This window comes from Ricinus communis, chromosome 2, assembly GCF_019578655.1.
Source record: "Ricinus communis isolate WT05 ecotype wild-type chromosome 2, ASM1957865v1, whole genome shotgun sequence".
Lineage (NCBI taxonomy): Eukaryota > Viridiplantae > Streptophyta > Magnoliopsida > Malpighiales > Euphorbiaceae > Ricinus > Ricinus communis.
This window is the reverse complement of record NC_063257.1, coordinates 1,988,059-2,007,112: the sequence shown is the minus strand read 5'-3', so window position 1 is coordinate 2,007,112 and position 19,054 is coordinate 1,988,059. Positions and strand designations below refer to the sequence as shown.

Below are 19,054 nucleotides of genomic sequence, written 5' to 3'. Positions count from 1 at the left end.
AAAATTAGCGGAGTAGAGTTATTAAACTTAGAGCTTTAAACTTGCCCATATCATATCTCACAAACTTAGGTAAGCCAATTTAATAACAAGGAAATTATAATCTAAATCATACACTTCTAATCATATCCATGTCGAATGTTATTAACCTATTCATCATGTCCATATACAAAAGATGAACACTTGATCATTTAAGTGCAAATAACTCATGAGTTTATATTTATACATGTTAAAAACTAACTCAAGAGTTCAGGAATCTTAACATAATAGCATTCTTTCATTGACTCTTATATAGAACAATAAGAAAAAGCTGAGTGAAAAAATTTAAAATTTTGTAAAAGATTAATTAAAGTTGTTAATTCTCATGGCATATGACGTATAAATTTAATTGCAGAAATATTCTATTTCCCTCCCCCACACTTAAATTTGACATTGCCCTCAATGTCATTGCATAAAGAAAAATAAAGAACAAAAAGAGAGGAAAAAGATAGAATACTCCCATGGAATTTTGCAATGCATAGTAAGCCATGAACTTGAATTCCAATCTCCACCATCCAAACCTTAGAAGCACACTTGAACACACATCATTGATAATTATAAAAGAAAGAAAGAAATAAAAATTTAAAAATAATGAAGAATTAAAAATAATAAACTATACTAGAAAGATTAAATCCTAAGATAATTAAAAGTTAGATCCTAATAAATAAATATAAATTCTAGAATAAAATTTAAAATAAAGTCCTAGATCAATGATATGACTATTTATGTGGAGAAGATAAATAAATATTTAATTTTAAAAGAGGATATTTTAACTAAAAATAATTCATAACTAATCCCAATTTCTTGGATTTAATTATTTTAATTTTTGCTCAACATATATATTTTTTTTACGGCCATGGTTGCTTTTGGCTGCCTCGCTTACGCGGGCCCTTCGTTGCTACTACGGGCCCTTTTGTGCTCGCCTCTGCCGGGCCCATGCGGCGCCGCCTTCATCGCGGGCCCATGCGCGCGCTCCGCTATGGACCTGCGGCGCGTTGCTCGCTGTTGCGGGCGCGCCGCCTGCGGGCAGGCTGCAGCCGCTTCCTCATGGAGCATCCCACGACCCGGCCGCTGGCCGCAGCAGTGTTGTCTCTGCGGGCCGTGTTGTCTCTGCCACGGGCCGATGTAAAATTCGCTTCAAACATGGCTCGCTCATTTTTTTTTTTTTTAGTTGGAGCTTTAATTGCTTCTCATGGAGACATATTGCCTTTTTTGGGGATCAAATACAAGCCTACAAGATAAACATAAAATAAATAAAAATAGAAAAATAAAAAATAAAGAATAAATTAAAATAATTAAAATAATAACTTAAATGCATAAAAATAAAAATACAATTGCTAAGTTTTTTATCTATAGCTAGACATTCCTGATTATGCTCATGGTGGGCGTTCATCTGCGCACTCCACCTCTTCGTCATAAGCCATTCCTTTTAAGTATGGCTTTATACTTTTAATGCGAACATCTAAAGTGTCACGAAAACTCTTGTCAATTAAGAATGGAATATCATCATATAATTGTTCATAAACAAAAGAATCTAAATAATTATACGAACACTTATCAATAGTAGATAAAGTTAGAAAATCAAACACTTTAAATTCCACAGTTTCTCCTAAAATTGTCATGGTAAGTTTTCCATCATGCATATCAATCACAGTTCTAGTAGTTGCCATGAAAGGTCTACCAAGGAGTATGGTTTGCTCTTTATCTCTTGCCGGTGTGTTTTCCATGTCAAATACTACAAAATCAACTGGAATTATTAACTTACCTACTTGTACTAGCAAGTCTTCCACTATACCTCTAGGATATTTTATCGATCTGTCTGCAAATTGTAGAGATATAGTGGTAGGCTTCAACTCTCCCAAGCCAAGTAGTTCATACATCGAATACGGCATCAAGTTGATGCTTGCTCCCAAATTTAACATGACTTTTGTATCTTTTTTGTCACCTATTGTAATATTAATGGTGAAGCTACCAGGATCCTTCATCTTAAGGGGCAATTGATGTTGAAGCATTACACTTGCTACTTATACTTTTTCGTTGTTCGCATATCGCCTTTTGTTGATATTCAACTCTTCAAAGAATTTTATATAAGCTGGTTTATTTTTGATAACATCCAACAAAGGTAAGTTAGTATTAACTTTAGAGAGCATCTCAATACTTTCAAAAAAAAATTCATCATTTTTGCTCTCTTTGTTTTGGTTTAGAAAAGAAATAGGGAGTTTATAAGGCTGAGCTACCTTATGAAATTTAGGTCCAGAAAATGCTTCCTTTTCTTTCTTCTCCAGCCTAAGATTAGGCTCTACCTTTTCTTCCTTTTGTATGCTTTCCTCATTGCTTTGCACTAATCCATTATTTTTAAGTGTACCTGCATAAGAAGAAAAATTCCTTTCAGTTTCCATAGCAATATTATCGACAACCTCACCCCTTCTAATAGTAGTAATGGAACTGGCTTGTTCAGGTTGACTTGATAGTTCCTCTTTATTGATGTCTTCAACAATTTATTCCATTTGAGCTTCTAAACGTTTTAATGAAGCCTCAATGGAATTTGTCTTTTTCTCATTCCTTTCCATCCTATCATAAGAAGCCATCATAAATGATTGAAGTGTTTCTTCCAAACTTGGCTTCCTTTGTTCATTAGATCGAAGAGTTTGTTCTTGATCTTGAAAGAAAAGATTGGAGTCCCTTTGGAATTGAGAATATTGGTCTTGGTAATGAGGTTGATTTTGATTTCTCAATAATTGTGGTGGGTTTTGGTCATTGTATTTCCAAGAAAAATTTGGATGGTTTCTCCAACCTGTATTATATGTGTTGGAATAAGGGTCATTCATCGGATGCATAGGTTGGTAAGAATCCATCAAATTTGTTTGGTCACACATATTTTCTCTGTAATTATCAAAAGATGAACAAACATTAGCACTATGACCATAAATACCACAAATACCACATACCTCATTATTTGGTGAGTTTTTTTATTGAAGTAAGCATATTAACTTGCTTAGTCAATTCAGCCAATTGCATGACCATCTCACTATTAGCTACCACTTCATTTACTTCTATTCTCTTTATCCTCATACTCTTTTGTTGAGAATTGGCTCCTAACATCTCAAAGATGTTGTAAACCTCATCGGGTGTCCTTTCTAACATAGCACCTCCAGCTGCATTATCAACCATACATTGATGTTGGTGTGTCAACCCATCATAAAATGATTGGTTAGTTATTGGGAGTGGGAATCCATGGTGTGGGCATTGCAATAAAAGTGATTTGAAGCGATCCCATGCTTCATGAAAAGATTCGGATTCTCTTGATAAAAATTAGAAATTTCACCTCTTAATTCTTTTATCTTTTGTTGTGAGTAAAATCTACTCATAAACTTTTGATAAATTTCATTCCAATTTCTCAAAGAATTAGGAGGCAAGGTCATTAACCAAGCATTTGCTCTTTCTTTCAATCAATAAGGGAAACACCTCATTCTTAGTTGATCCTCATTAAGTCTAGATAATGGAAAAGTATGAACTATGGCATAAAATTCTCTAATGAATGTTAATGCATCCTCACTAGGCATACCATAAAGTGAAGGAAGCATATTAAAATGAATGCTCTTAAGTTCATAATTCCTAGATGTATCACCTAGAACTATGCATGAAGTAGTGTTACCATTTGTAGGCAGTGCATAACCTTTCATAGTCATTCGCCTTTCAGCTCCTACTTCTCTTGGTGGGTTTGCCATGATATCAACTTCTTCCGTTGATTCTTCTTCTAATTGTTTCCTACTAAGCATACAAAATAAATAAAAAAATTCATATTAAAAGAAAAAACTTAAAAATAAAATTTATAAACAAAACAAAAATACATAAACAAAACAAATCACAAAACACAAAACACAAAACAAACTAACAAACACAAGACAGTTTTGATAATCAATCAATATAATAAATTTGGACACAGTTCCCCAGCAACGGCGCCAAAACTTGATGTGTCTTTTTTAGTACTCGCAAGTGCACGAACCATTCCTATAGTAAGGGTAAGTTTACCACGAGGTCGATCTCTCAAGGAACTATGAGGCCACTTATTATAAAGACTAATTATCAACACAAAATAATAAAAGTAAATCTAAACACTCTAAATCATTTGTTTGAGAGGATTAATGGTCATAAAGTAAAGTAACTAAACAATAAATAAATATGCAATGCAAATGCAAATGCTTATGATCTAAAACTATATGCTAAAAATAGTATTAATCTAGCCATTTACTTAGTAATCTCCTTGTTTTATTTCAAGCCTAGATCTAATGAATGAGATGGTGATGTGCCTTTTTCCTAAATCACTCAAGCTAATGATGCAACTTAGGTTTCTTATACCAACATAGATTAAAGTAAAGATGTTGTTTCTAATACTTTTAAACCTAAAAATTTTCATAACAATTACTATTGCTAAATTAATATGATGGTTAACTAACAATAGTAACTGAAACTAATAAAGATACGAAGGTAAAGAAATCATTCATTAAATAAACAAATAACAAGGTTCATACAAAAGCAGAAAGACTAACTAAACACTTATAAAAACTAGCCTAACATATTTAACCCAATGATCATGGTATTAAATAGAAAGAAAAAAAAAATAAGAAAGTAAAAAGCTCCCTCAAGATCCAGAATTTCTTCAAGTAGGAAGAAGATTGGTCCTCAGTCTCCACTTCTTGAAAAGCTCCTTAGATCCTAAAAGAACAATGAAAACTAAAACCAAAGTATTTATGAAGAACTGTAGAGAATTATGGAGAGAATAATAGTGGCAGGTGTAGAGAGCAGGTAGGAGAAAACTCCCCTCCTTCTTCTTTTCTTCTTCCTTGCAGAGATTTAAATCTCTCTAGAGATGAGTATACTAATATAAGTCTACCTAAGAGATAAGACTTAAAGTATCTTAATCTCCACCAAATACTATTTCAGAAATAATTCTTAATATAAATCCTAATAATTATACAAAATGACTAAAATATCCTAGGGCCTTATAATTAGCAGTTCATGCATCTTAATCTTGGGCCTTGGCACGAATATGTCCCATTAAGCTTCTTTTAGCTCCATATTTTCCTCTTTTTGTTAATATTCCTGAAAATAGACAATTAAGCTTAAGTGAGGCAAAGACACATATTTTCTCTATTTTATATGTAGAAATATATCATTAAAGCTTTAAAATACCTTTAAATATCTATACATAATTTGGACCGTTCAATATTGCCATGTTTGCATCTGTAATAATTTGTGTAGAGAACATCGTATTGATGATCCTTACAGTAGACTGTAAACTTTGAGTTACGTAGGTAACACAGAGGAGATGATCCTTTCTATTATACTCCTACTTTATATCATAAATAGAAGATGCTATTGGTAATTATATATTGAAGCAAAGTTCATATTTATCGTATTTGGGTATAGTAGAGTAAGATTTGAAGCCTTGCCATACCATCCCTTCCCTTCCCTTCCAGGCTCTCATTTGATTTGAATTTATTATATTCACAATCACAAGCACAAATTCAATCATCTGACCCACTACAAATTTAAGTGTTTGCACGGTTTTTTTGCTTTTCATGAAAAGCATGCGCACTCTGTCTTGCTCCAGCGTTTCCCATTCCCATCACCTGCTTGACTAATTACCGTGGCAGAAACTTCTCCCTCCTAAAGTGACTAAAGGACTCAGAATAGCCAATGTGGAAACTTTTCTGCTGACTCCAATACCCAACGTCTATGTGCTCATGAAAGGAATAAAGTACAGTTTTTCTATTCACTTTATCATTGGCATTGGGATTCTTTTTTAAATTTATAATTTTTAAACTTAAAATAATTTTAACTTTTATAAAAATGACAGAAAAGATAGTAAATTCAATTAAAAGAAGAAATTATTAATTTTTCCTTTTCAGTAAAGTGGCTCTCTTCCAACTGATTTTCCTTTTTTTTCCTTTTTTTCTTCCAATTCCTTATCTATTATAATTGTTACACTCGTGTAGCTCAAAATTGCAAGATTATTTACTCTCCCTTAATTTTATGTGCAGTATTTATAATTAGTTTACATTGGTAAATGGATAGAAAGTAGTACAAGATTCATATGCGCATGCATGGTCCCCGAGAAGAAATCAGATTGAGAGCAAGCAAAATATATATTAGGGTTTTGGCGCGTCAGCGAGTTACATAGCAGCAGCAGAAGTATTTGTCTTTTATACTCTTAGAATTTGTGTGAGATTTGCATCTGCTAACGCAACTTTGATGATGGCAGTGGTGGTAGAGCCTAACAAGGAAAACTGAAGAAGACTAAGTATCTAACCAGCAGAGTTGGTTACGAACTGTGAATTTGTTATAAGTTTGTTGAGGCTGCTGTGTATCCTGTGTTAGAGACTGTGAGTTCAAATTCAAAGGAAAGAAAAGAGAGAAACAGAAAATCATGTTGGGCTTTATTAGCTGATGCAATCACACCATATATATAATATATATATGGATATTACTTTACGGTATGAAATCAGCATCCAAATAAAAATAGTTTTAAACCAAAATCATGCGTGCTCTTTGTTTTGTAAAGTAGTGAAATGAGTGAGAGTGCGACTGCCACTTTACTACAAAGTCCCAATTTAAGTCGCACGAACCCATCAACTAGCTGTTGAATTGAGACACTTTGCTCTTAATGTCGGCAAAATGGATCATTAATGTCCTTCAGCAAATTGCCTCACGTTTTGTGATAAGAAGAATGGTACCCTATACTAAAGGGTACATACATCACGACTCTGAAAATGCCAGAATTTTTTCAATTAAGTGGGAATCCCACCTCATATATTATTATCCGCGATGCATTTGTCAGCATCCATTCTACACTTCCATAATCTGCTTAATTCTAACTTGTTATTCTTCTCATCATACTGTCATTTTGGAGGGGAAAAGAAAAATCCTCCTCGGTTGAGTTTTGATTCGAGTATACTGTTATTAGAATAGATAAGAAATGCCCTCCAAATTATGTTACTCGAATTCTTTCTAGCATAAGGTGGAGAAAATGGTAGGGACCCATAACAGATGCATTAGAGACGGTAATGGCCTACCTTGCTATTTATATCTAAACCCGATAATATCTTACTATTCGGACCTGTTTCAAATTCATTTTAAAATAGATAATCAATTCAGATATTTCATCTACATAGCTAAACCAATGAAAATAAATGCATACATGCCATCCATATAATTATAAGTTTTACAGCCATTATCTTAAAAAAAAAAAAAAACCCTATTAAAGGGATATACAAATATATCATAAATTCATATATTTCTAATACATAAGATGATTCTTTATTTTAAAAAATTATTGGAGTCTTTTTCTATGAAATGACTTTTTATAATACAAATTTTGATAAATAAATAATGATTTTGAAATACTCCAACAATAAAAAAAGGAAGCTCTTTTCTTGTCTCAATATCTTATGTAAATCACTTTTACCATAGCCTCAAACGAATATTTTTATTATAAAACTATTTAATTTTTACTAGACATGAATTAAATAAATTATATTGTGTTGAATAACTTGATTAATTTGATATATATGATTAAGTTTAATATATGTATAAAAATGAGCAAATGAAGAGCGTACATAATTCCACCAACCACAAATTTTATTATAACTTTTAAAACATTGATCAAAATGAATAGCCCATGAATTCAATAAGTGCATTTCTATTTTCTCAACAAAAACATTCAAGAAGTCTCCTCGTACTCGTAAAACACGGCATCCTTTCTGAACCCATCGACTTATTAAAAGTCCATAGGCATGCGTATTGACGGGCCTTCGTCATCCTCATGGGCTGATTTAGACTTCTGATTCCATTTCCATCCACCTGAAGAATATTGTCGTGGATTCCGAGGAGGTTGCCTTCTCCTTTTTGCCCCGATTAGTTTTGGCCTTTTCCGTCTTTTAATGGCAAAATGTGAACTATTCCGAAAAATTACTTAATTTATCTCAATTAAGTTTTAAATTCTCTTTAAGACTACTCAATTTCCAACACCACTAATATATAATCTCATGCACGTAGATAAATTGATGGTTCTACATGAGAACCATATCTTAGGCAGAAGGTTTTCGAAAATTGTAAAGAAACTTTATTTGTTAAAAACATTGTAATCTATTTTAGGCATTGGAATATGTTTCTGAAATAGAAAATGAAGAAAACGAATTAAAATTATATAATGATGATAGAGGAATAGAAATAAAGGCATTAAGCTAAAATTATTAATTTATTCTTTACAAACTACAAAATATGCTACTTTAAAAATGAACATTGGATGTTTAAATGGGTTTCCTCCAAATATTTCAAGGGTTTATTTATATATATATATATTTATATTTTTTATTAATAGATGGGTTTTTGGAGTTTAGGTCGAGATCAGCCACGCAATCCCAGATCACCTTTTGATTGAAAGGGCACGATAATCTCCTTTCCTACTTGTACTTTTTGGAATCCAACTTCTTTCCCAAAGTACATCAACCGAAAGCAAAATCAAAATGGGCTACGCATTCTAGAGAGTATTTAGAATTTACCCAAAGATTGACCCTAATTAAATCAATTGGCTCCATTTTTTATTTTGTAAAGAGTTTAAATATTATATATATATATATTTTATTTCTCAAAGAGAATAATAGAAATTGTTTGCGTAAATAAATTTTGATATAATCTTTCAAATTGAATTTGAGTAAAGTGAAAAGCGGTCAACCAGAAAGAGTGCAAGTATACAGATAAAATAAAATCCAAATTGAAAAGCGGTCTATCTCTTTTCCCGTTAAGTAAAGCGTCGCTTTTTCTCTACCTTTTTGTTCTGCAACTTCATGAGCTGAGGGATTTGAGTAAAGTGAAGCATCTTCGTCACGCTTTCAATTTCCACCATTCGTTACGATTCTTTGGATAGTGTATGTCTTAGGGTTTTAAAATTTCCTTACTTTTGATTCTTTTTATGCTTTACTGTATTCAGTGAGGTGTAATCTTATAGTGTATTGAACTACAGAGAGATAGCTCAGCACATACACCGAATGGAGGTCAAATTAGAGAAAAAGGATGTAGCTGATTGGGTCTACAGAGGCGAAGGTGCTGCTAATCTAGTCCTCGCTTACACCGGATCATCTCCCCTTTTTGTACGTTCATAATCTGTTCCATTTTTTTAACCATTTTTTTCTAAAGAGAAATTAATTTATCTTGTTTTTTTTTTTTTTTTTTTTAAATCTTTTATGTGCTTGATGAATTGTATTACTGTTATAATGGCATTAAAGATTGGCAAGGTGATGAGAGTACCAAAAATAGAGAGGAATGGCACATTGCATTTTGTAGAGGATCGCGCAGTGTTAACGGAGAAAGAACGGTTACTATGGAGAGAGTTTGAAGAGTTAATATCTTCCTCTACAAAAGAAGTGACGGGGTTGCTTTATGTGAAGCATGTTATGTGCCCTCTATTAGGTGCCGACCACGTTGATCCCGGTGTATGTGTACTTTGTCTATGTTAGGCTGTTTCCGAAAATAAAAAAGCTACACTTTCCCTGCTCTTGTTTTTAGATTACTAATTTGATTAGGATAATTTCTTACTGGAATTTGGCAGATGCATGTTGAGGTATCCAGGGAATTTCTTGAACGTATAGAGCAGAAAGTGATTTCTCAGCGTCCTGCTTGGCGAGTTGATGCTGCTAAGATTGATACAGATCGTCATTCTGTGCTTCTCATGTCTGATCATTCTGTTTTTTCTCGTGGTAATTCTCCATTCTTGTTGTGCTGTTGTTTCATAAAATTGTTCAAAAAGAAAAATGGTTCTGGCAAGTCCTTTGTGCTCCATTTACTTAGCTATGAATATGATTGTATAGGTTCAGTTTCGAATGACCTATATATAGTCCAAAGGATGGACAAACAAGAACGGAAGCATATTCTATTTTATTTGATTCATCTTGAGTCTTAATTTGACTGTCACCATAACAAACACTCTTCTCGGTTTTGTTTTTCTCTTAAAGCAATTTTAGGGCATTAAATGCACGATACGTACCTCCTTGCTACAGTGTGACCTTTTTATCTCGTGTGATAAACATCGTCTACAGTACTTTATTTGGTAGAACAAGGACCGGAACGTCCATTATATAATGCATTCATTAGATAGCTTAGTTGATTTCTCCGTGTAAAGTACATTAGTCTGGTTATTCATTCTGCTCTTCTCTTCATCTTAGGTGCTCTTAAAGTTGGGTCCTGCTTATCTGTTGAAATAAAGGTACTCATGCATGTTTATTATTTTATATTTCTTCTTTTATCAGTTTTAGCTTTTGTGAGTGATACATATTTCTTATAGGCTTTATAACTTTCCTATTTGTTTCCATCAACTAGCCCAAATGTGGATTTATTCCATTATCAAGATTGATAGCTGAAAGAAATGCTCTTAAGAAGAGCACAACTCGTTTTAAAATGCATCAAGTCCTGAAGTTGCGCCAACATGAGGTAATTTCCTATCCTTTATATTACCTCATGGTAAAATTACTTCATCATGCCATGAATTGATCTACCATGTCAGCTGACATGTGTTGCTTTGTTGTGCCAAAACTCATGCTTTGTTGATTAGCATTGCCGATACTAGCTTTAAAGTCTTGTGCACCTCATTATTGAGATTTTCTCTATGTTCTAAATTTCATTCTGGCTCAAGCATTTTAACTTTTCAGACATCGGAGGTAAGCCAATATGATCCATTGGATATTTTCTCTGGTTCCAAGGAAAGGATCCAGAAAGCAATTAGTGATCTTTATGCTACCCCTCAGAACAATTTCCGTGTGTTCTTGAATGGTTCACTTATATTTGGAGGCTTAGGTGGTGGCACCAACAAAACTAGTATTGTTATTGGACAAGGTTTTGAAGATGCATTGAAGGGATTTATCCAGGCAGATGATGGTTTGCGTACAACAAGTCTCATAGAGCTTGTTGCTGAGGCAATTTATAGTTCTCAAGTACTGGATCGGCTTCTTGCAGTCCAAAAACTTGATCATCTTGACATTGAAGGGGCAATTCATGCATACTATAATGTTATATCTCAGCCTTGCGTGGTATGTAGAGAATTGGATGAAGCAGGGCTTCCACACAAGTATGTGGCCCTGCATTCTATTCCAATGGATGAGAGCTTGAAGATTGTGAAGGATTTTTTGATATCTGCAACTGCAAAGGACTGTAGTTTGATGATCAGTTTTAGATCAAGAGAAGATGCAGATTTTGGTTCTCCATATAGCAATATATACCTGCAGTCAACAAACCAAAACTTCGACTACAAGGTTGGTCTTTAACACATTTCATTTATATTTTAATTCAAATATCAGATATCAGATTACTATTGAGACATTTAGAGAATCTGTTTTATGGACACTGCATGATGTTATTATCATAACATTGGATTCTCACTCACGGTTACTTTTTCCAACGGCTCCACCCCAGGTGAAGCGGGGAGCAAAAGGGAGGAAATATTAAGGATGTTGGCATCATTGCCAGAATGATTTTGGAATTGATCGTGTGCTAAAATCATAATGTGCTATTCATGATGCAATATATACTAAGGATTTTGTTTGTAGTTGATCATTTGAGTCATTTCTTAAATTCTTAAAATTATTAGCTATTTGTGTGTCCAATGGTACTCACTTCCCATGGGTGAAGTGCACTTAAATCGTTTAATTCCTGCAGCTACATGTCTCCATTATAGTTTTATATCTCATTTATGCCATTGCCTTAGGTGAATTTCCTTGACTTGGATTTGAAACCTTTAAAGAAGATGGAAACCTATTATCAGAAGGACAAGAAGATATTGGATTCCTATGCTCAGATGCTAGAAACAAATCATTTGAGAAGCAACGAGAATATGGAGGTTTGTGAAACTATATAGTGAAATTCATCAAGACTATGGAGCATTCTTACTTTTTGTGAAATTGAATCGGTAAGTGCAAATAATTTGACATGGCCATGTTTGTTCCTTAACTATTGGTATACTAGTAAAAAATGAAGATGAGACCTCATCTTTTGTCTCACAAATTATACCCTTTCTCTACACTCCGGAAAGATTGAATTTCCCTACATGTACATTATTCTCTTGCTATATATTCCTTTAAAAAGTTCCGAACACATGAGAGATTTGACCCTTGAGTTTGAGTTGGCTAGCGAATTTAATTGTTGTATGCATTTGTAAGTTTCGGTTGAAAGCTCTTATTGTTTATATTACTTTATTATCTGGTATCTGATGTGTTGAGAATTTTTCTTGTTTAATTGATTACATAACCCTTGAAGCCATTCATAGCGAACCATACCCCATAGAATAATAAACAGAGACCTTAAGTTCTGGAATTTGGGCATGCTACTGCTATGGTGCCACAAGAAATTTGAGTAAGGCTCTTCAAATACTCAAGTCAAGACAATGATATTTTCATGTTTGCAGGAGTTGGCTATATGGATGTTTTTTTTTCTCCTTCCTACATGATTTTTGGGCTACATTGTTAAGAGGCCTAAAAATTCTAAACCTAGCACTCACCCTGACCCTGTAGCATCTTAAATTTACCCCTCATCAACTCACCTGAATGAATTGGATTTGCTCAACCTTCCATGCTTGGGCATCAGGTCCTGACATCTAAGTAATGCCTATTAAATACTATCTACAAAAGCCTAAAACGTTAAGTAGTACTATCTACAAGCAAGCTCACTTGTTGATATCAGATATGATCCATTCAGCTTTTATTTTGCTATGTTATTTGATGCGAATTTAATGAGCAAGAAAGGGTAGAAAGTGACAGGAAATACGTTTTAGCATTACTGGGACAACGCTATGTTAACCACTTCTGTTGTCATCCATCCCCAAGTCTTGGATAATCTGATCATTTGGAATCTCAAATAGCAAGGCTGATTGCATTTCAGTGTTGAAATTTAAGATTTAAGCAGAGTCCAATGGCAAAACTTGAGATCTAGCAATTTATAGCAAACTCCACTTGCAGATATTGCCGTTGCCTTTTCCTATAAAATGGTAGGAAAAAATGGCTTGTAGGCTTTCTCCTCCATTTCTTGGTGGTATTATTAGCAGTCAATCACCTTTACTGTCCTTTGTGCATGATTAAAAATTTTGGGCAATAATTTTAATCTATTATTAATTGAGTAATGATTTGTATGCAAGTACTATGTTCATAACAATGCACTATATAATTGGATAACTCCTTGCTTGGTCACTGTAAAAGTTCCTAGTAAGCCTATCAAATGTTTGCAATTTCTTGGAATATTAGTTACAATTCAGTTGCATCCACATTTGCCTGTGATGGTTTACTTGAATATTTATAGAGCATTCTAGGAAATTATAAGTGACTACAGAGCATTGGTGCTTTGGGATATTTATAGAGCATTCTAGGAAATTATAGGTTTTCTTCGTTTCAACTGCTTTCTTTCATTGCAATTCGGTACTCTGTTCCATGCTTCCGTTGGGAGGTTATTCTACTTTATTTATTTTGTGAACATGTTCTATTTTCCAGTCATTTATGCTTTTGTATTGTCTTGAGGAAATTTTACTACAACATTTGGCATGTCACATACACATCTTGAGTAGGCAGTATTTTTATTTTACTTGTTTCATATTTATCAAAGTTGCTGCATTTTTCTTTTCCTACACCTTGGCTTGTGCAGCAGAACTTTCCATTAAATATCATGTACACCTATAACATTGTAAATGACTTTCAATTTGCTGGACATGTTAACTCAAATTTATTATTATATTTTTAATCAGAGCAAGTAAATTTCTGTACTTGTGTCTCCTTGGATTATTGTCTAAAGTTTTCAACTGAAGTACTAAATTTCATTTTATACAGAGCAATAAATAATATTGAAGATCAGTAAGCCTGATATCAAGGCAATATTTGAGATCAGGAGCTGCAGCCAAGGCGGAAAGTCTGAGCTGCTAAGCAGAACAAACATGCGGTCCAGTACACTGGCAGCGGTGTGCTGCTGCACCATGTGCTCTATACTGAGCTGCTATGTTATTATCTCTTCATGTATAAGAACTGGACCTATTCAGGACCCCTTTTGTTGTACAACATATAAAGAACATAAAAAGGTGGCAGAAGTAGGGTAAGTTGTACTCTTTCAACTGACCCCAATGCCCATTAAAGCTGAATCAATGTACTAAATGGCTGTCTCATGGCTTCTTAGCCACGACAATGTCTAATAGCAGGTTACTGATACTATTTCTTCAAAACATCCTAGATCAAATGCTTCAGTATTTTGCTAGTCATGCATGCTTCAATTCTGTGATCAACCATTGAGAGGGATTTTCCTTTTAGAGATACATTTACCTGAAGGAACCGTGATATGCTTGACTATGGAATCTGGTCCATATGTGGGCATGCCATGGAGGGTTGCATGGACAATCATGCACTAGCATCCCTCTTGCTCAGTTAAGGGCATGTTCTGTTTGTGTATGAAATCTGACAATTAACATTGTTGCTCGTCTAAGATGATCATATATGAAGGCATGTTCTAAATTAAAGAATTGGCAAAGGAGTAAATTCTGCATTCAATGCCTGTTGGAGGTAACAGTTGATTCAATCAAGAACCTTCTGACAGGCATTTACTTCTTGTCACCTACTTACATTTACTCCAATTATCTTTTGTCCGAAATCAAACAAAGTAAATAGCATATAATTTTATTGATGAGATGAAATAAGTGCCTAATAATTTATATATAGCAACTTATATCCTTCAAAGCCTTCTATACCATTTTTCTCCAGTTTGATTTTCTGAAATTTTTTCTTCTAGCTGCATCAGAATATGTCAAAGGTTATCCTGTCTCATTTTTGTTTTGTTTTTTTCTTTGAAAAAAAATCTGTTCATGTTCATGTTCATGTGATGTTTTATCTGTTATAATTAAACATCTTATCCTACTATTATATTTCTTACACTGACACTCTGCAGTACTTTTTCTGGATGTTGGGTATGGCATATATATTTTGCAGGTCTGACTTCAGCCGAAGTACAGAAGAATCTGACATTATATTTTGTGGTGCAGAAAACTATTGTGTCAGTGGAGCTTCTCTGTTCAAAATGCAGACAGAAGGTGATGAAGTTAATTTCAGCCATAGAAGGGATAACTTCTATTGTCCTTGACCCTTCAAAGAATACAGTAACAGTGATCGGTGAGGCTGATCCAGTCAAGATCATCCGCAAGGTCAGGAAGTTTCGAAAGTCAGCAACAATTGTGAGTATAGGGCCTCCTAAAGAAGAGAAGAAGGATGATAAAGATAAAGATAAAGGAACTAGTAAAGATTCATATAAGAAAGAAATAGTTGTTCCTTATGCACCAAAGACGTGCCAGAGATGCGACGTTTGGTATGTGGTTGGTGATGATCTTTATACTTATTGTTCTATCATGTAAATAAGCATAATCTTGAATATGTCTCATCGGATATGTTCTATTTCAGCTTGTAGTTATTATTATTTTTTTCTTTGGTTCTATTTGCTTGCGGAATAACAAAGCATTTCACAACATTGTTGATTATGTACCTTGTTTAATGTTATTGTTTTCAGTTATAAACTTAATGCGATCTGCTAAAAAGCCACTATAATTGAACTTGTCCTCTCAAGATTTGAGTCACTGAAGCTATAGTTGTATCTATAAGGCTTTTAGAAGCTATAGTTGCTTTCCATATTCAATTTTGTGTGCCATAACTTTCACTGAGTTCTACTTGGCATTCTGATAGATTATAAGTCTGATTTGAACTATCTTACCAAGAGAAATACACATAGAGCTGCATTATCTGCTCAGAAATGGTTTTGATCCCACAAGGATTTTATTGCTGTATAGGCGGGCCATTTTAGGCACCCGAGTCCACTGGTCTATGGTGAAAGACCGGTTGAATTATAGGTTGAAAACTAAAATTGTTTCTTCACCAAGAGGTTGAAGGAGGTCACAACAATTACTACTGCAGCTGCCTATCCACCTTTGGTAGGGCCATGTACCAGTAAAAAGAGAGGAAGAAGTACCTCTCCAAATCCATTCTTGGGCAATGTGACCATGTCACAGACTGTTGCGTTCTGTCTTGTTGTAAAAGAATGGTGGATTGACTAAAATGACATTTTTTATGTTGACATTTCAAAGTGTGGTAAAACCAACTTTTCCTCTTCTATATTTATTTATTTATTTATTATTATTATTAATGAATGTCGATTATATAGTACTGCATGGTTGGTTCTAAAATTTAATTTCAAATTCAGTAAAGTTATATTAATTATGCGAACAGACTTTTGAGTTTCATCAAAGGATGAATGAAGCATGATATACATACACTCTTTTTTTGTAGATCTCGAAATGAAGTTAATATTTTTGGACAAGTGGGTCTCTTTCTAATTGAAAATCAAAACTAAAAGATGTGGTGTTATGGTGTCAAAACATGAAAAATGTTTTAGGTTTGTCGACAAGTGATTGTTGATGAATACATGTGATATCAACGTCTTTTGCTTTATCGATGAAAACAATTTTTGATACATTAATAACATTATAAGATAATAGATTGAAATGTCATTTTGGTTGTCTTTTTGATCGATGGTAATGTGATATCGATGTGAAAGCTCATCTTTTTTGCCTTTTTTCAAGAAAGCGGTGACGTTTTGGATTTTGCTTCATATATTTATTTTTCTTCTTTTTAGGAATCTATTAAGGATGTATCTTTTAGGAATCTATTAAAGATGTATTTGGAATTTTTAAAATTCAGAAAATAATAAAATAAAAATTGACATTCAGTCTCAGATATTTTACTTTTAGTTTTTCTCTTTCTTCTTGGAAAATTCTCAGCGAACAATTTATACTACAAAGACAGTAAAAGATTTATAAGTTAAAATCGACTCCTCATAAATAATCTTAAATAAAATTTTTTAAGAATATATTTGAAAAAATCAATAAACTAATACTTCTTCCAGAAACAATTTCATAAGAGTAATTAGAAAATCGAGTACTAAGTGATCTCACTGTCCGTATCACTAAAACGTCCACCACACCAACATAAGTTGGGCTTATGCCTGGCTACATTTCCGGCCTGTTATCCTACGTTTATACCAACCATCCAATTGTAAACCTCAAAGGGCCTCTTAAGTGTCTGGAAAGGCCCATTTCCAAATCAGGAGAGACGTTCAGAGAATTCTAGGTGTTCAGTTTCTTTATCATCAAGCCAAAATCCCACATAAACCTCAACTTCTGCAAGCCGAAACCCCTATAAACCTTAACTCGTATTGGCTTCCCTGTTCTGAATTTAATAAAATTCAAAAACATAAGAAGAAAGACGAACATGACAAGTCTGCCCAAAACTGAAACGCTGTTATCAGCGGCGGCCTCTTTTGCTGCCTCAGCAATTGTTTTTCATTCCATAGCTAAAGATCTTATCCCACAGGCTGTGCAGCAATACCTAAATTCAACTGCTCGAAAAATATCAGCCCTTCTATCATCTCAACTAACTGTTGTCATTGAAGAGTTTGATGGCCTCACTACGAACCAGATGTTTCATGCTGCTAATGTATATTTGGGTTCCAACTTATTGGTATCCAAGAGAAGAATAAAAGTAAACAAGCCAGAGAAAGAAAAGGAACTAGCAGTGACTATTGATACGGATCAAGAACTAGTTGATATGTTTCAAGGAGTAAAACTGAAGTGGGTCTTGGTGTCTTCACACATTGAAAGTCATGTTGCTTCTAATAAAACGAGCAATGGCAGTGCCTTTTCGCGCTCTGAGTTGCGATATTTTGAGCTGAGCTTCCACAAGAAGCATAGAGACATGGTGTTAAGTTGTTATTTACCTTACATTCTTAAGAAAGCCAAAGCAATAAGAGAAGAGAAAAAGACTCTGAAGTTGCACACAATTGACTATAATGGCACTGATTACTGGGGTTCCATTAATTTTGATCATCCAGCAAACTTTGATACAATAGCAATGGATCCAGAGATGAAGGAGGGGTTGATAAAGGATCTTGATCAATTCACAGCAAGGAAGGAGTTTTACAAGAGGGTAGGCAAGGCATGGAAACGTGGGTATTTGTTTTATGGACCACCAGGAACTGGAAAGTCGAGCTTGGTTGCTGCCATGGCTAATTACCTTAAGTTTGATGTTTATGATTTGGATTTAAAGGAGGTTCAATGCAATTCAGACTTGAGGAGGCTGCTGATCGGTATCGGAAATCAGTCCATATTAGTTGTGGAAGACATTGATCGTTCTTTTGAGTCTGTGGAAGATGATAAAGTAAGTTCACATATTCTGTTTCATTTAAATGCTGGACTTTATACGCATGGCTAGCCATGCCTCATATACATGTACAACCCGAGTCAACATGCAATTGAGGCTACCTAAAAAGCTAATAAAAATATAATGTTTCACTAAAAATGATAAACTTGATATTCTCACTGTGAACTCTAGTTGGGATCAATTAACCATAAGAAAAAGAAAAGGAAGAGGAAATTGTAACCTTGCCTTTGCATTTTGCAGGTCACGCTCTCTGGTCTTTTGAATTTCATTGATGGCCTGTGGTCGAGCTGCGGAGATGAAAGGATTGTAGTGTTCACAACCAATCACAAAGACCAGCTTGTCCCAGTATTGCTAAGACCCGGACGCATGGATATGCACCTGCACTTGTCTTACTGCACTTTCAATGGTTTCAAGACACTTGCATCTAATTATTTACATATTAAGGACCATCACCTGTTTGATGAAATTGAGCAGCTGTTGGAGAAGGCTCAATCTACACCTGCTGAAGTTGCAGGAGAGCTAATGAAATGTACAGATGCAGAACTTGCACTAGAAGGCCTAATCAAGTTCCTCCAAGGTAAGGTAAGATCAATAGTGCTGTAGGCAATATTGAATGACCAAAAGCATGAACAATCCTGAGTAGGATTTGTTTCTTTCTTCCTAGGGAAAAATGTAAGCAGTGTCTCGGTTGTCAATATAAAACCTGATGTTTCTGTTCAGGCTTCTGCCTTAATGCACTG

General features: G+C 34.2%; 2 protein-coding genes and 1 non-coding gene across 7 annotated transcripts; all 3 read left to right on the top strand.

Annotated features, from left to right (window-relative positions):
- Window positions 1-3,265: 3,265 nt before the first annotated feature.
- On the top strand, window positions 3,266-3,372 carry LOC112535374. Its single transcript, XR_003079531.1, has one exon. It is a non-coding gene; the product is annotated as a small nucleolar RNA R71 (small nucleolar RNA).
- Window positions 3,373-8,689: 5,317 nt separating this feature from the next.
- Window positions 8,690-15,583, top strand: LOC8275762 (inositol-pentakisphosphate 2-kinase). 5 transcript variants are annotated; one of them, XR_003078886.2, is made up of 10 exons: window positions 8,706-8,966; window positions 9,062-9,188; window positions 9,324-9,530; window positions 9,647-9,794; window positions 10,260-10,300; window positions 10,414-10,524; window positions 10,743-11,342; window positions 11,795-11,995; window positions 13,899-14,157; window positions 15,095-15,232. XR_003078886.2 is itself a non-coding variant. In XM_025157069.2 (9 exons), the coding sequence occupies exons 2-9, from the start codon at window positions 9,087-9,089 to the stop codon at window positions 15,458-15,460; spliced, it is 1,707 nt and encodes a 568-aa protein (XP_025012837.1). In that variant the 5' UTR covers window positions 8,690-8,966; window positions 9,062-9,086; the 3' UTR covers window positions 15,461-15,583. The 5 variants fall into 5 exon arrangements, 2 of the variants coding, with proteins under 2 accessions (XP_025012837.1, XP_015575742.1); XM_025157069.2 differs by lacking the exon at window positions 13,899-14,157 and having other exon boundaries at window positions 8,690-8,966; window positions 11,795-11,926; window positions 15,095-15,583; XR_003078887.2 differs by lacking the exon at window positions 13,899-14,157 and having other exon boundaries at window positions 8,705-8,966; window positions 15,095-15,226.
- Window positions 15,584-17,201: 1,618 nt separating this feature from the next.
- On the top strand, window positions 17,202-19,047 carry LOC8275763 (AAA-ATPase At3g50940). Its single transcript, XM_002510380.4, has 2 exons — window positions 17,202-18,311; window positions 18,555-19,047. Exons 1-2 carry the CDS (start codon window positions 17,367-17,369, stop codon window positions 18,915-18,917), a joined length of 1,308 nt encoding a protein of 435 aa, XP_002510426.1. The 5' UTR covers window positions 17,202-17,366; the 3' UTR covers window positions 18,918-19,047.
- The last annotated feature ends 7 nt before the right edge of the window (window positions 19,048-19,054 follow it).